Source organism: Azolla caroliniana, unplaced genomic scaffold (assembly GCF_043228905.1).
Source record: "Azolla caroliniana isolate FFs.n. ecotype wild unplaced genomic scaffold, voAzoCaro1.0.p SCAF_1, whole genome shotgun sequence".
In the NCBI taxonomy this organism is placed as follows: Eukaryota; Viridiplantae; Streptophyta; class Polypodiopsida; order Salviniales; family Salviniaceae; genus Azolla; species Azolla caroliniana.
In genome coordinates, this window is record NW_028230436.1 from 27,572,727 (window position 1) to 27,590,603 (window position 17,877).

A 17,877-nucleotide genomic window follows, 5' to 3' on the forward strand; every position below is an offset into this window, starting at 1 on the left:
TTTGGAGGAAGTAATGTGTTTTTATTGTAGCCATCATGAAATCAGGTATAGGGAAATGACGTTTGATCTTCATTTACAAGCAATGGTGAGGGTGAGGGAATGTAATTACCATTTCTAGAAAACGTTTGTGCAAGTTATGGGTTTTGTAGTTCTAGGTGACTCATTTAGAGGAGGGTTGAGTGGTAGGTCAAGTTGCAATGCGTCGTTTGTGGTGCTACTGTATGAAGTTCTATAACCAGATTGACAAATTGAAGTGTTATTTGGTCATCCTAAGGTGAACTTGCAGAAAACTTGTAAATGGTAAAAGAAGTCTTCAATTGCAGAGGTCAAAGCACTATAATCACATTATTTCAATTGCCTTCTGTTATGTAGAGATCAGAATCTAGACACTATCATGATCATTGACTGTTGTTTGAAGTGGGTTTTAGGGATATTGATGATTTCCAACCGCTCGGTCAATTAAGGTATTTGCAAGAAATTATGATTTAACATTTATTTAGTAATGCTCCCTAAAGAACACATGCATGGAACATAATATTGAGATACCTCACCAAACTAATCATACACAATACTAATCACCCATGACACGCAATTTAGATCTCATATTTGTATAGGGGTCACTAGTATATTCAAAATACTCAATGGCATTGCTCAATATTCTCGTATGAAGGTAATTCCAGAATAAGTGGATACAAAGTAAGATAAAATTGCTATCATTGTAATGTGTACAATAGTACATATGTCTTTACCATGTATACCTATTTTATAGCCTTTTCTTGTCAAAAAAAAAAGTATACCTCAACCTGATCTTGTATTTGTCTAGGGGCCACTAGTATGTTCGAAGTGCTCAATGACATTGCTCAACATTCTCATATGAAGGTAATTGCGGAATCAATGGAAAGAAAGTAAGATAAAGATCCTATGGTTGTACACTATTACATTTGTCTTTCCCATTTATACGTCTTTCATAGCCTTTTATAGCCAACAAAAAAAATATATCTTGAGAGGTATGTAATTATTTCTAACCTAAATTTTTATTACTTGATTAGTGGATGTCCCTAGGGGGGGCGTCATTTTCCAATTATATTCTCTCTACTGCTTGTTAAGAATGCCTTTAGCTAAATAATATACATTCCGATTGATCAGATCAACAAGAAGCATTTCACATAGAGCCAACGAAAAAACAAATTTTTTGAAGTTTTGTAGATGGAGTGAAAGATGAGTCAAAGAGAAATGAACACTTTCTGTGAGATATGTCATAGTTTTTGTGGAGTTCTACCACCATTTGGTGGATGATTGAGATGGTTGGCTGGATCCACTTTGGCCTGGACTTCTTCCATATTAGAACATAGGATGCAACAATAAGTGCACATCATTCAATTCTTCCATATGCCTATACCTCCATTGACATTTTGATAAAGAGTCATGATTCAGCAAGAATATCAACGCCCACAATAACTATGACTGAGTACTGTGATACAAAGCACACTGGCCATACCAACACCAAATCATTGAAATGCATGACCCACCTTCAGGTACTAATATGCAACTAGTTAAGCTTGTTGACTCATATCTCATCCCATGTGTCCCATGAATTGTAGCTCAGCACTTGATGCTAATAAATTCATCACATGTGTGGTAAGATCATTATCATGGATCTTTAAGAAAACTCAAACAAGTATTTCTGTAGGGTAGATTAACTTCAACCCACCGTTATATTTGTAATCATGAATAATCTCTCTTTGTTTCCTTTTTTATAAGTTCCATGTGTGTGTGTGTGTGTGTGTGTATTGTGTACATAAGTAACATTTATCTAAACCATAATGGCCATCAAAGAGCTTGCAACTATAAAACTACATTGAAGTCCCCATCAAAGATGCAGCCTTGGGGGCAAAATGCATGCCACTGTATAGATTGTGCCTGCATGATCACCAAACTTTGAGAAAGTGGCAATGGAGGATAACCTACTACAAAAACATCATACGAATTTATGCAGCCATGACCAAGGTACTATGCCACCCTTAAAGCTACCAGAACCATAACTTATACAGTAGCTGGTACAGTGAACCCAACTGAAGTACCAATTGGGGGCCCAACATGTATAATGAGTCCACAGGAAATCAATAATCGTTCAAGAAATGTAGGGGTGACTGATTGAAACTGATATATCGATCTGATGGGGATCAAATTTTGCTGATGTAAGAGAGTAATGTCATGCAAACACGAAACCAGAAGCCTACATATCTCCAAAACCATTCACTCAGATCCCACAAGACCTGAGTCAAGGGTTTAACTCCTCCCACATGCAGCTTCTAGAGTACAATCTCTCGATGTCGATGATAAGAAGGTGAATGCCGCACATCTAATACTTGTTCATTAATCTGACTTTCTTTGTGCCTGTTACCTCATACGTCTTCCAAGCATGCTTCCCATCTCTGTATATTTCAATTCATATAATTATGGTGTTTTAGGCATTGGCCGCCATCCTCCACACCAGCATTAACAAAAATATTTGACATAAGAACATAACCAGCAGAATCCGTTTTATCGATTGCCACAACACTTCCATAACATTGTTTTCCTAGCTCCACATCATTATGAGTTCCACAATGAGTTAGTAACGACCTCCAAGCTCCAGCAGTGGGCTGAAATGGAACAGAGCAGAGAAGATCTATTGCTTCAATCAAACTTCCCGTTCGACCTAGTAGGTCTATCATACAGTTAATATGCTCTTGAATAGGTGCAATCCCATACACTTCTCTCATTGATGTAAATTGTTTACATGCTTCATGTACGAGGCCCAAATGACAACATGCAGAGAGAAGGCATGTAAAGGTAATGATATCCGGCTTAACACCTTCTTGAAGCATACCTTCAAAACAGGTCAATGCAAGCTCATTCATACCATAGCATGCATAACCTGAGATCATCGAGTTCCATGTGTCGACATCTCGTTCGGCCAATCCATCAAATACTTCACAGGCATCTTCCAGACTTCCGCATGCTGCATACATTTTTATGACAGTGTTCCATGTGATATTATCCATGACACCACCATAACCCTTCTCTGTTATTTGATTATAAACCAATTTAGCAGTGTTCAAGGCCGTGATTCCATAACATGCTTTGAGAATGCTGATGTAGGTGACATGGTTTGGATCAGGGCCTTCTTGCTGCATTTGATTAAAGACATGAAGAGCCTCTCCAGCTTTTCCACATTGGACAAATCCAACTATGAGACCATTCCAAGTCACATGATTCGGACTTACCCCCATTGATTTCATTTGCTGAAGAAGGCCTAGAGCTTTATCACTTTGTCCATTTATTGCCCAACCAGAAATAATTGCATTCCATGTCTCCTTATTTGGTTGGATGCCATCTCTATGCATACATTGGAAAAGCCGACTAGCATCATGCATATAGCCATGCTGGGCATATCCAGCAATCATTGCATTCCATAGCACCACATTTCGATCGGTTGTTCTTTCAAACACATCATATGCATCTGTTAGCTTCCCACACTGAACATACATGTCCACAAGGCTTGAAGCAACAAAGACAGTCAACACAAACCCACTTTCGGAGATGTGTCTATGAACAATTTTTCCGTGATCTAAATCTTGGATGCTTGCACATGCTTGTAAAACAGCCACGTATGTGTGACCATCAGAATGCAAGCCAGATTCTTGCATCCGAATATACATTTTGATGGCCTGATTTCCCTTTCCAAGCTTCGCATGAGCCAAAATGATCTCACTCCATGCAAACACATTAGGGCGTGGTAACTGGAAGAAGACATATTGTGCCTCTGTTAAGCTTCCACAAACAGCAAATAATCTGATCAAGTGGCTTCCAAGGTAGGCACTTGTATGAAGGTTCCTGCTTTTAATTAAAATTTGCACTTGCCTGGCAACATGAAGGTTCCTATAATCGATGCAAGCTTGCAGAAGACAGAAGAGGAGATTAGTGGAAACAGAGGTGCAATGGTGAGCCAATTGTTGGACTGCATCTTGGAGTTTTCCCTGGTCACATAGTCCCTTGAATGTCTTGAAGAAGGGGCTATGGCGTAGACTCTCCTTCTTCATTCATGCCATCAATGCATGCTGATTGATGCACCCATCAGTCCATGGTCATGATCATGTGAGACACGAGGAGGGGACTATAGTAGCATATGCTTCAACTAAGAATTATCTAAGTTATTTTCTAATCTCTTCTATTGTTTTCTCTCATAGTCATCTCGTAACTCAATTGTAAACTACACTTTGCAAGTTTTATAATTGCAATACACTTTATATTTTCTATCACTTTACATGGTTTGAAGTTTGAACTTATTTTAGGATTTACCCTAAGATCCTACGCAAATTGCATTCCTCTTGAGTTTCTATCTTGCATGTGAAGACTTTACATTGGCAACCTTTGCAATACCCTATTTCTAAAACTCAAAAAAAGTAGAGTTCTCCACCCATTTCCGTATGTATAAACATGTCTTATTCTTGACGTTCAAGCAAGTGTCGAACGTTTATACAATTCTCCATATCTTGTGAAGCTTTCTGGCCCTAGTGAGAGGAGCTTCAAGTATATGGGCGAAGAAGGGGAGAGCTTGGTTGGAATATTCATTGAAACTTGGACAAGGTCACTATGTTCATGTGAGAAACACCGATGTGAAGAATCCACGGTTTCCACATCTCGTAAGCCAAAGGATGGGACCCTAGACTAGATGTGCAACTCTAAAAATTAACGCTTATGTATGGTGTTGCCAACACCACTAACTAAACTAAAAACAAACAAACAAACAAACTACTACTACTACTACTATACTACTACTAGCGGGACACAAGGCCAAGAAGAGGGTGGATGGGAGGGGTCATATTTGCAAATTCATAGAATTGCAGTGTCAGTTTTGATTGGATTACAGAGACAACACAGTAAGGCCGCAGTAGTAGTACTGAAGACCTCTCTCTCTCTCTGTTTTCTGTTTGTAGCGATGGCGATGGCGATGGCGATGACCATGGCGGTGCCGGCGCAGGGGAGAGGGTACCTTCTTCGCCATGGCCATCTCCCGCCTCCTCTGCCTCTGCTCCCCCAGATTCAGAACCACCACCAGCATTTCCATAGCCACGCTAACGCCGATCCTGTGCCTGTGCCTGTCGACGAGGGGCAGTCCCAGAAGAAGTCATCGTGGGGGGTCTCATCCTCCTTCTCTCGCATGGTGCGCCGCATCCAAATTGCGTACGACCGCATCCGCTTCAAGGGCCTCCCACCTCAACTCAGAGATGTCGCCGCATCAGCTTCTGCCAACGCTATAAGGCACATCCTCTCTTCTTTCTTGCTTGCACACTACATATGCCCGATTTACTTTTAGAATAATAAGAGATCAATTAAGGCGTCGATGGAGGCCTTCCATCCTCGTTCTGAGTGGTTTGTTTTCCTTATATTTTGTATTTCTGACATGACTGCATATCTGTTCTTTTTTTAACTTTCTGAGTACAATTCACACTTTTATTTGTCAATAAAACGCCCTGCAGCTAGTTTCAGCGTAGCTATATTTTCCTCTCTTTCTACTGTTCAGAGATCTCACGGGTAGGTATGCATGGGCTGGCTATGGTGAGGGTCATCAAGTAAGGCCCTTCATACTCGTTTTGAGTATCGTTTTTTCTTTTCCTTATGTTTTGTATTTTGACATGGCTGCAGATCATTTTTTTATTTGTTCAGACTTTCATTTGTCAATAAAAGTTCCTTGTAGCATTTCGATTATGTTAAATATTCCCTTACATCGTCTTCGTGTTGGGCAACTTGGTTGATGGCAAATGAAGTGTCTTGCCCTGTTGGATAGCCTCTCTGGTGAAAAGTCCTCACATGTAAGTTAAAAGAGGCAGAATCCTCACTTGAATGCATGTGCCATGGTTACCACGATGACCTTATAGAGAAGACTGTGTACAGTTATTCTTTGTGCCTCTGGAACTTGATGAAAGAAATGTTTTCAAGTCTACAATGTGCAATGTTTGTGGTGCTAATGACTCTGTCGTTTTTTCTCACTTTTCCAACTCTTATTCACAGATCTGAATCAGACTTGGTGAATGTTGTTGAACAGCGTATCTGGCATTCCGTTTTAGAGGGTGACTTTGAGAAGCTTCCAGGGCAAGGAAAGCCATTAAAAATGGAGGGAAATCCACACATGGACCCTGCAGAAGATCTTGCTTACAGGATACTTTACCAGAATGGCTTTGCTCCAGAATGGATTGAACTAAACAAGGAAATACGATTCCACATGGAAAGGTGGAGAAGAGCCCTTAGAATGTCATGGAAAAGAAAAGCTGATTCTTGTACTGGAGATGCCCAAAGGCGAGAAGAGCTATGGAGTGCAGACCTGAAATTTCTGGAAGACGAACTAAATGAAATAAATAAAAAAGTATGTTCCTGCTGTTGATTCCCATTTCTGAACGTGGAAGATTGTGTATCTTATAAGTTGTGTTCCTTAATTTTGGCTCAGGTCTTTCACTATAACCTTATTGTTCCATTTGGCCGACAAGTATTCCGTTATAGAATTGAAGAGGAGCTGCATCGGGTGCAAAAAGCTGAGTAGACAAGCTTAACATTTTCTTGACACTTGTATGGCATGTACATAATAGAATAGTATCCCACGCGAGGGCTTCCGTGTATATTCAATAACATGAGGATATTTATGTTGGTGTATCCTATTATAGGCACACCTGTCTGGTAGGAAACATCAGCCAAGGTTAGCTTCACTAATGGTGTAATCACACATCTGTAAATATATTTACATGAGAGAAATAGATATTGTTTCATCAACCATTGTATCTTCCCTCGCAATAAAGCTTTGGTACCTTCATTACCTCTAGAAAATACATTTGGGCAGTGAGGGGTTGACGTAATCAATTGAGAGTGTAACAAGGCATGTACTGCTGACAGCAATGTTTTCGAAAAGTTAGCTTAAAAGTTCATGTTTTTGTTTGAATTTAGTATCTCCCTATTAAATTGCATCTTAAATGAAGGTGCTAATATTATCAAGATGTCCATAGACAAGGATATGATTGCCATGTTTCCATTATACTAATGTTGACATTGTAATGAGGATACTTTTATATAGTCTATTGCACTTGAGATGGGCCGAAGAATTCATAACTAACATTATTTTGTTGCCTCATTACAGAATACCCAAGATTCATGTTAAACAGGCCGATTGATCCTGTTATATAGTCTATTGCAATTGAGATGGACCGAAGACTTGATAACTGACATTATTTTGTTGCCTCATTACAGAAGTTCCAAGATTTCACCATGTTAACAAAAAGCTGAACTAGTTTCACAAATGCTACAGGAAAGTTCTCAAAGCAAAAGACAATCATGATTTGCACAGAAAACTGTGACATTAGCTACATTGAAGATGTAGTTCAGGATTGCTTCAAAGAAAGTTTGAAGATATCACCCCACAGACAATGTGGGAGAAATTGAACATTAAATAACAAGCAACTAGTACTTCCCAGGAGTGAAACGAGTGCATGACACTGTTGTATATGCTAGAATATACAAACAAGTAGATGCTGCAAGATTTGAGATTCTAATATTGAAACAGGCTCTTAAGAATGGATATATAGATTGGATGTAAATCACACCAGAGTTAGTGAGTGATTATCTAATACTCATGTATTGGGATGTCAGAGACTTCTCTCAAGATTTGACATTCATATACTGGGAAGTCAAAAGCAACAGGCTCTTCAAGAATATACAGAGATCATGCAGAATGAGTGTTGTGGGTGGATTCCCTTGCTCCCAATGTTGGGATTTCCAAGTTTTGCAATTCTCCAATTGGGACGTCAAAGCAACAGGCTATTATCAATGTATGCAAGTCGAGTGAAAACACTCATTGAGATGTGCATGAATCCAGTGCTACTATGTACTTTCGAAGGCTAACCAGGGATGGATGATCAATTGAATACTACAAAAAAAACTAGTTCAACTAAAATGAAAGAGGGACATAAATCAAATATGCTCATATTCTCTAATGATCATTGAGTTAACAAACACAAAGCAAAAGGTACAACAAAGGGCCTGAAAGTAAAATATAATGCCTGTGCAAGTAACGAACCATTAGGTGGGATTCCTTGTAAAATATAAGTCCCATTTTTGTGTAAAATTCTGTAGACAAAATTGAGGCAGAGCTGTGCTGTGTATACATCATATTCCATGGTATTGATTTCAATGTCAACCAAGATGAAGAATATGCGTGCAGCACATCATGTAATACAACCTCCTTGAAATATCCGCTTTCCTGCACATCCACACTAAAGAATGGCAATAAGTATAATTCTGTTTCATGTACAACCATTATACAGAAATAGAAATCCAAGCATATGATTTTTTCATCCCCATCAAATACAATCCTGCAAATAGTACTTGCAAAACATGCAACCTACAACGTTAGGAACATGCACAACTCATAGATACAAGAATGACACTGACAATAAAAATATTTAACTCTGTTACAGACTCAGTTTAGACGCAAATCTACGCAGAATACATCAATTTCTATAGCGGTTGAGTTTTGCATCATTGCAAGATAAGAACATACTCTTCACCATTTTCCAATCGGCACAATCAAGTTAATACTCATACCGAAATGAAGTAGTGGCTAAAACTATCCCACCTGGTATTAGATTGCAACATTCAGTAAAAATGTGACAAAGCAATCATTCGTAAGGGTGCAGGAAGTTACAAGAAGAAGACATCCAGGAGAGCATTGAATGATCTACCAGCTTTTCTTCATGGCCTTTGAGGTAATTTTCTGAGTGCCGCATTCAACCTTTCCTCTGAAAGGGTGCTATAATTCTCATAAAAATCAAAGATTTCCATTGTGATATTTTTAATCTGCAAAACAAATAAATAAGCCAATTATTACTTGAAAGACATCATATCAGTAACAACAGATTAAATGAGTCTCACAACAATGCAAGCTAAATCAGATTCTCACCATAGTCTACGTCTCAGCCATATCAAACTAACATTCAAACAACAAAAAACGAAGTGCCCATCATTTTATGGTATTTGCACATGTGAAGGAAAGCTGCTAAGGAGAAGGCTTCAACTGTTCTTTAATAAATCATTGTAAGGGCCTGTAAGAAAAATGGCAAATAGTATTTTGTCTCCTGTTACAATTTGCCATTTTCTCTTTTGTGTGAACACAAACTAACTACAGGACAAGCGAAAGATGGGTGATTCTCTTTTGTGATATTCTAGACCCAAAGTATTAAGACAACTCGGAAATTAGAGAATAGAACTGAAGATTGAAAGACTAGAGGCCGTCTTTGGGCATGTATGAAGCAAACTCAACCAAAATGAAGGTGATTCCTCCTCATATATATGATTTCCTTGCAGGTGAGAACTAACAATCCATCAAGGAATACAAAATTAGCTTCACGATTATTCAGCCTCAAAATTGCCATAATATCTTTGCAAAATGATGATTTACATGGATATGAATTACTTAAAATATGTACGTACAGATTCCAGTTTTCTGAAGTACTCAATATATGTATGTAAGCGCTTACCACATTCATGTCAACTCTAAGTTCTTCGAACCATGCAAGAATATCTCTTTCTTGAAATGAGCTTGCCACATATATACATGCCAAAGCAATCATAAATGGGGGATACATGAGAATCAAATCTGTTCTGTACAAGTCATTAACCAAAGACCTGCATGATAATAAGAAAAGCGTTATTCTATAATGTTTCTTATGTATTTCTCCACACAGAGCTAATTGCACTACATGGTAATTTTTTATCAAATCAGAAAGCTTTAGAAATGACTCGTTCTAATAATTTCCCTCTCATGTTTCACTAGACACTACTAATTACTTTACCAGGTCAGTTTTATCGATTCAGTAAAGCCAGCATCTTGTAATAATCTGCAAATGGCACCTATGATCAATTAATAACAAGCACACAACAATTTAATGGTTACTACATTATACCAGACCAATCCAATCACAGAACTCAGTGCTTACTGTATCAATGGTCGGTATGGATGAAAAATTATGAGATAGAAATCTAGTGCCTCGAGCAACTTCATCTCCATTTGTAGAATATCAGGCACCTCAAAAATGCATTTCTCATCATTGAACAGCCCTTCAAATAGCCAAGGATATATTTCAACAGTTTATATATGATATTTTAACGGATACTAAAACTATAATCATGTGTTCAACTCATACGCATTTTCTTCATATAGAAGATAAGAAGCTTTGCTTGGATTGTGCTTTCTTCTGCTTTTGAAGCTAAGTATAAGCATGTTGGTGCTACTAGACGAGGATCATATTCACAAAAGCTCTTCCTGTAGAACTAGGAGTGATCATCAAGTGAATCTCGCAATTTCCTATAATTCTATATCAGCCTTCATTAGAATAAAAAACATCAAAATTTTCCAGATCAAAATATCTACGCCTAAGGAATCAAATTCCACCCTAAATACTTCATAATAATGTCCTAACAACCCTATATACCTCAGATTAAAGAATTTTGCTTTGCATAATAGAGGGAAATCAAATTTACTATTTGTTGAGATGAAAAATGACCGATGACCATAGTCAATAGAGAGAGTCATTGAGATGTTAATGCAATATATGGGTTAGCTGTTATTGTTAACAACCTAATGTATCATAGGAATGTTAATGAGGTGCTTAACTTAGTTCCTTCATTCAAGGCACCAAGTTGTACACGTATCTGCTCACTTATAAGCACATGAGTCTATAACTACACTGTTTCATCCCTCAACCAGTGCTGGTGGAACTGGGATCCTGGAAGGAAAAAGGGTCATGATTGGCATTCCTTTCAAATGGCAAGCCCAATGGGACGAACTATATGCCGTAAAAGCTCATGAAAACCAACATTTGGAATCTTAAGAGCCCCTGGGCACTGTGCTCAGAATAGATGTAGACCTGGCGTAAATGCAGATGCAGAACCAGAGAGAATTGCAGATCCGAAGGACCAGTAACTCTGATTTCTCCAGACGGCACCAGATCTAGAAGCGTGAACCAATCACAGCTAAAATCGACTCAGTGTTGACATTGATCCAACATGCATCAAAGGCCACGAATGCCTCAAGGTTTCGGCAGAATAGGACGGATCAGTCAACGAAATTTGAACGTTAAATTAGCTCTTGACGTACCCAAAACAGAACAACTTCCATTACCACAAGATATATTGACCGCCGCAGATCGTCTAATAGAGATGACACCAAGATCCAAACCTCAAGAATGAATAAGCTGCTGAGTTAGTGGATTTAAGTGTTTGTCCCAATGAATTATCCTAGAGAATTCTTTTCTGTTGAAGGGTTGGCATTAATTAGCAACCTATCAAACTTGACATGGTCAATGTTGGTTTAAGAATTTTTCTCTGTGCAAACATCTTGGTAATCTATTACAAGCCCTTCCTTCAATTACAGGAATTCACCTTGTTTGAGTTATAGGTTGAAGTATGCAACCACTACATGCCCGTCCTGGTAAAAGTTGCACATGTTGGCATAGAAGTAAAGACAACATAATGTTTTCTCATCATTTTGTTTTCAATAAAAACAATGTGTCAATGAACGAGGTGCCATGAAAGTAACAATTTCAAAAAGGCAGTATGCCATCAAATGTATTTGCATGGATATAAATTGAAACTTGCACCAAAGACTTCCCCATTTGGTGTATGACATTCCGCATTGGAACATGCAAGTAACTTACTCCATCTCCTCGCCATCATGTCAATATTATAATACATACCAAGACGGAGCTTGCTGATTTGAACTAAATATGTTTTACGACACCAAACTATAACATTTTGGTTCAAATTTGTCTACTTCCTTGCAAGGTCTATATGGAGGATTATCTTTTATAAAGCCCTCCATTTTATTAATCAATACAACTATAAAAAGGTAAAATGACAAGGAGAACTTTAATTTTTATCTCTCATTTCACTTGTCAAAGCTGCTCAGATATTGCATCGTCATACTTCAATGCCAATGCCATATAGCATCATTTTGATCTTACAAAGAAGTTATTGTCTTATCTGCACCAAAAACATTTCAGTTCATCAATTATGCTTCTAAGGTAATAATTACATTTGAAGTCTCCAGAAAGTCCAACATACTTTTGAGTTCCATATTAGTTTAAATATATGGGCTTGTATATTTACTATAGCCTACGATATACTTCTAATCAGAAAGGTAGATGCACAAGAAAACAATGGTCAAATGAATGTCAATTGTGGCAGCAGGAAGTGGAATCAGAGGAACAGTCTGTGTCTGCCATTGTCATTTCTTTCGTCAAATGAAGAGTGGAAGTCACTACAGCTTCACTTAGGGGTGGAAACAAAGAAAAATGATGTTTATGAGTGTGCTTGTTGGAAATCAAATGACACAAAAAGAGGTTTTTGAAATACAACAATATGCCTTTAAATCTACATCAATAAAGCCTCATAACCTTTTTCAGTATCATCATTCATCCTGTTCCTATTACAAAGAATTCAAGGACAGCACCGGCAAGGTCCCAACAACAGCCTGCCAATGGATTAATCAATAGCAAATTTCCCTCAATCCAGAGCAACTCCGTCTGGATAATGGCTTCCCTACTCTTGCTATAGACATATGGACATTATCACTCAACATTGTAGTTTCCCTCTCAATCTTAGAGACCATCCTTTGTTGGAGATTTTACTAAGCCCTCCCTAATGCATAATTATATCCAATATTGAGTCTACAGAGAGAGCTGGGAAAATCCAACTGTAGTTTCAAGCTTTGAATGAATCACAAATCTAACCATTCTAAAGGTTACCATGAGCCAGCCTATGCATGCATCTGCAATGAGTAAAGAGCGTTTGACCTTTCTACTCCACTGGACTAACAAAACGGCACGATGAATGGTGAGAATTTGCCATCAAAAGTTGAACTATGAACAGACCTTAGGAAGTAGGCACATGTTAATCTTGAGAAAGATCATCAAACGATGACAAGGTTAAGATTCATGTCCCATCACAATATAGACATAGATTTAGATGCATTGGGAGCCGTGCAATGTTGTTTCTCACACAATTATTTTGGTTCTTAGATATGGCCCATAAGTAATCTACACTAAGACATTGAGATTCTTGACTTCTGATGGACTGAAAAAAATTGGACAGATTGCTGCATTGTGATTTGGCTCGAAAGCAATAACATTTAATAAATTTAACAGAAAAAATTCAACATATTCACATGCCTGGTATAAACTCTCCTGAAGTATGTTATCGCTGTGGCCACAACTCTGTCAATTTCAACAACATTATCAACGTTTAATATTATTATTACAAGCTGCCGGGTTCAACATCCTCTAATTGAAAATTTTGACGCACAAACAGGTTATGAATTTTAATTATCACAAATGGATATAAACGTGAATTCTCACCTCTGCCTCACCTTGACATGGTGTGCCAAACTTTGGATGCCTGATTTATTAAGAAGAAAAAAATTTCACAATCACAAACTCAGTGGCAATGTTTTATAGCAACATATTTTCACTCCCATCTCAGTGAATGATTATGCATTGAAAATCATGTTTCACATAAATGCCCAGCAGCAACAGAATAAATCAGAATCTCTAGATAATGCCACACCAGCTGCTCGAGTATTACATGGATAAATAAAAACTCCTAAAAACAAAACTCTACGAAACAATGTACCCACAAGCAGACATATGGATCTTGATTATTTTGGCATCTTCTGGCGTCATCCCATGCTCCTGATCAGCAGGAAACACAATCCCAACTTCATCTGGATCGAGAAGCTTCTTGCTGCAAGCACATAGCCAATCAAGAGTAAATCCATCATTGCTATTCAAATAAAAAATAAGAAAAATCAAAATGTAATGTTGACAATCCAATTGAAAGATTTTCAAATAACATATGGACTTTTGTCAGCTCTGGTGATAATAAAACAAGAATCACACTGTGGACCTAATCAAAACAACCACATGAAAGCAAAATCCAATTCCAATGCACATATGATGTTTTATGCATCCCCATCTCGAAACGACAATTGAAATATATCAGCATCAAGGAAACTCAAAACCATATGAGATCAAGAATCTCATGTTAGCAAACTTCCCAAACAAAAAATGGATCTTGTCAAATCCCTGATAAAAAAACAAAATAGAAATCGCAGGCATGAAGGAAATCGAGATAGTATATCCGTCACATCCATTAAACTCAACCATGTGAAAACCCAAGAACTATAAACATGAGGACAAGCATTTCAAAACCACAAAAAAAGATCTCCCCTTTCTCAATCCAAAGTAAGGAACCGATATTTTAACCTCAAAACAACAAAACCAAAAAACAAAACGAAGGAAAGAGATTTGATGTGTGGGGGGGGTACTTACTAATGAGAAGAGTTCCAGAAGTTGGCAGCCATGTATGTTCTAGCGAGGGTATTTATATATTAGAATATATACTCTGCCTTCCTTCAATCTACTCCCAACCAAGCGATTCAGCGTAGCGTGCGTGTGCGTGTGTCTGTGTGTGTGTGTGTGTGTGTGTGTGTCTGTGTGTCTGTGTGTGTTGGGGGGGAGATGAAGATGAAGATGAAGATAATGATGAAGATGAAGATGAAGATGAATATGAAGGAAGCGTTTGGCTATCTATACGTGCGTATACACACACAGAGCTACAGAGAGAGGGTTTGAACGATCATAGGTAGATACGTACATACATATACATACATACATACATACATACATACATACATACATACATACATGCATGCATGCATGCATACACACACACACACAAACAAACAAGCCAAACTTTCTGGTTTTACTAAGTTCTAACCAATGCACTCACTCAATGTGTATGTATGTACTCCTGCTTTATTCGTCGCCACTCTTGAATTCGTAAGGGGTTGATTGATTGAACACATGATGACGCCCGAGCAACCCTAGCAAAACCAAGTTGCATCCATATGTCCCCCCCCCCCCCCCCCACACACGCCTATGCCGCTCAAATTAGATTGGTCACACGATGGTCTCCACTCGACAACCCTACAAACTAAGCTGCAATCCTTTGGTGGCGTGACACATTGCTATAAATTAGGGAAATCTCATATGGTTCATTAAGTGGATGCCCTAAATTCATAGTTTACATAGTGGGTAACTCTTTGTGATTAGGAACCTCAACTTCAAGCAAACACATGTCATTTATTTGAAAACAACTAAGCACACCTTAATGTTTTTCTATTGTACTCTGCACATAAGCCTGTTGTCGTAAATTTTCGTCTGCATTAACTCAATTAGATTCCTACCTTCCATAGAGTGTACATATATGTACACACAAGGTCAAGGTTGAGGAAGGTTCAATCTTCACATCTTTGTCATCTTAAGTGTGGGCTTGTTGCAAACCACATAATTTTGAGGTCAAAGCCCAACATCGACAACTCAACTGTTATATTTAGTTTTGTTGGTGTGGCCTTATTTAAATGTATATAATAGCTATGGTATTAGACTTTCATGACCTATTTTGTTGGATTGCCAAAAGAAAAAAATGATCCAAATGAGTTGTTATCAGCACAATGATAACCCAAAATGTTATCAATGCTCTTTCTTATGTGTGATGTGTGTGCGCGCATATGTACATTAGTATAGACGTGAGGTTACACACAATTGATATACTTTACATTGAGCATTATTTCTATTCATGGAAAAGTTAAATTGCATTCATATTTAGCAATTAAACCCCTTGTCGGAATTGAATGCATATATGACATTGGTAAATCATATGTGTTTTCATAACATTAGTTGTGATCACACATTGTGAGACCTGCCGCACAACTTTCTTTCATCTAATTTATTGACGATGTGTACTAAATATTTGTATTAAAAATATTGTGCCCATTCATTCCCTTCTAGATATATGCATATGTGTTTTGTGTCTTGTATACTTGCTCTCTTTCCTTTGTTGATGGGCAAAATTTTCAATTATGATAGATTTATCATATTAACTCCTCTTGAGAATGTTTTTTTTTTTTCCAAAATAAAGCTACTTTCCCATTAGTTAGGAAGGATTGTTACAAAGAGAATGTACAAGGAGGCTTATACATAGATCGGGGAATCTCCCTCCGATCAAGTTCAAGAAAATAAGACTAGTTACATAGCCTTTCCGACTGACTACTTAATGTAACCTATAGCTAAAAACGGTGCCCTTCAGTGTTAGCTAGTACGAGACAACTCCTGGGGCCTACAATGAAGGGAGGGTGGTAAGTGAGTCGGAAACAACTAGCGTGGGGGTTGGTAGTTCCACCTTGGGCCACTCCCTCCTCGTGTTACCATAGGCGTGTTCCGCCATTTATGCTAAAAGCGCAAACGGGCAGTGACCACATCATTGGAATGGCTGCAAACCTCGTCCAATTGCCCTCGTAGGCAACTAATAAGCGCAAACCATATGTCCATGATCAATTCCTCCGAGGGCCGCACCAGATCCTAAAAGACCTATAGGCAACACGCTTTCCATACATACCACACGGTGAAGCTTGCGATAAGCATCCAAATTCCCAGGAACCTAGGGGATGCGGATTGCAAGCCTCTCTCAAAATGAATCTTGGCGATTTTGCCTCTCATGCATACGTAGCACCAACTATCTACATTGAAGGCGTCTGTCCACCTATCAACGGAGTGATCAATTCATGCCGCAACACTCCACGATGATGTTCCTTCCATTTCACATGCCGCAAGGAGGCGAGTCACTCTATCCCATACCTTTTGAGCTTAAGGGCAATCCCACAGACAGTGCCTCAGAGTCTCAATAGGTGAATGGCAAAGTGGGCAGCCTAACGGGCCGCCACGTTTACCTAGCCATTCGCCAACGGGAACCACATTATGACCGATTTGCCACCAAGAAAACTTTGTCTTTTCCGGCATGTGGAGACACCAGAGACCCTTCCAAAAGGTAATGAGCATCTCATCGGGGATGCCCAATGTACGCCAGCCATTGTGTAAGGGGCCGTCTAGCTGTAGTTGAAAAGTTCGGCCCAGTTTAGTGTCGTACTCGAAGAAATGGCGAAATTTAGTCTTTTCTGGCATGTGGAGACGCCTGAGACCCTTCCAAAAGGTAATGAGCGCCTCATCAGAGATGCCCAATGTACACCAGCCATTGCGTAAGGGGCCGTCTAGCTGCAGTTGAAAAGTCCTGCCCAATTTAATGTTGTACTAGAAGAAATGGCGAAATTTGCCATCACGTTTCCACCTGAAATCCCCTGGGTCCCATTCTAGTTCGACGAGGGGACGACAACCATATACCCATAACTTCCAATGGGGTTCCACCTTAACAACATCTGGGTCTGTCTTCCAGATGTTATCAACCTGCGCCACCACGCGGATTGGGTGCCAAGAGCCCTTACTCTGACTCTCCCCAAAATTTGTATCTCTTCCTGATCCGCTCACGCCCTTCAGCAACTTAACCATTCCAGCCTCATCAAAGAGCCCAAACCAAGCATCTAGTCTGACCTCCCCCATTATAACCTTATCAACTGCCTCAACTATCAATCTCCGCATTTTCATGGCTCCCTTGAGGGGAGGGAATGGGACCTCCTGGGCTCCTCCTAAAGCCATCGTGCGTCTCTAATCATCTATAGAGTGGAGCCCTTTTTGTGCCAGCTTTCCCCATGTTAGGCCCTTAAGCTGCCCTAACATCATGTCGTCACTTGTTCGCACCTGAGGGTTCCAAAATAATGGTTGTCTAGACTCTAGACCACTCGATTAGTGTCTCCGGCGTGTGCTTGACCAAATGATGTCGTACGTGACACCATGCCCACAAGATGGAGTTCATGACCCTCTCTTCCGAATGACAAGCGAT

At 39.0% G+C, this 17,877-nt stretch overlaps 3 protein-coding genes across 8 annotated transcripts; 1 reads left to right on the forward strand and 2 right to left on the reverse strand.

Moving 5' to 3' along the window:
* Positions 1-1,824: 1,824 nt before the first annotated feature.
* Positions 1,825-4,115, reverse strand: LOC147869392 (putative pentatricopeptide repeat-containing protein At3g49142). Its single transcript, XM_087328964.1, has one exon. The coding sequence runs from the start codon at positions 4,083-4,085 to the stop codon at positions 2,445-2,447; it is 1,641 nt and encodes a 546-aa protein (XP_087185090.1). The 5' UTR covers positions 4,086-4,115; the 3' UTR covers positions 1,825-2,444.
* Positions 4,116-4,948: 833 nt separating this feature from the next.
* On the forward strand, positions 4,949-6,810 carry LOC147869393 (uncharacterized). The gene is made up of 3 exons (XM_087328970.1): positions 4,949-5,307; positions 6,058-6,409; positions 6,491-6,810. The coding sequence occupies exons 1-3, from the start codon at positions 4,985-4,987 to the stop codon at positions 6,581-6,583; spliced, it is 768 nt and encodes a 255-aa protein (XP_087185096.1). The 5' UTR covers positions 4,949-4,984; the 3' UTR covers positions 6,584-6,810.
* Positions 6,811-7,997: 1,187 nt separating this feature from the next.
* Positions 7,998-14,561, reverse strand: LOC147869394 (cyclin-C1-2-like). 6 transcript variants are annotated; one of them, XM_087328974.1, is made up of 10 exons: positions 14,415-14,561; positions 13,721-13,827; positions 13,443-13,482; positions 13,257-13,301; positions 10,233-10,351; positions 10,026-10,146; positions 9,882-9,926; positions 9,567-9,714; positions 8,772-8,886; positions 7,998-8,290 (listed from the first exon to the last, which is right to left on the reverse strand). In XM_087328974.1, the coding sequence occupies exons 1-9, from the start codon at positions 14,444-14,446 to the stop codon at positions 8,782-8,784; spliced, it is 762 nt and encodes a 253-aa protein (XP_087185100.1). In that variant the 5' UTR covers positions 14,447-14,561; the 3' UTR covers positions 7,998-8,290; positions 8,772-8,781. The 6 variants fall into 6 exon arrangements, with proteins under 6 accessions (XP_087185100.1, XP_087185099.1, XP_087185102.1 ...); XM_087328973.1 differs by having other exon boundaries at positions 7,998-8,303; XM_087328976.1 differs by having other exon boundaries at positions 7,998-8,303; positions 8,735-8,886; positions 10,233-10,347; positions 13,253-13,301.
* Positions 14,562-17,877: the final 3,316 nt, after the last annotated feature.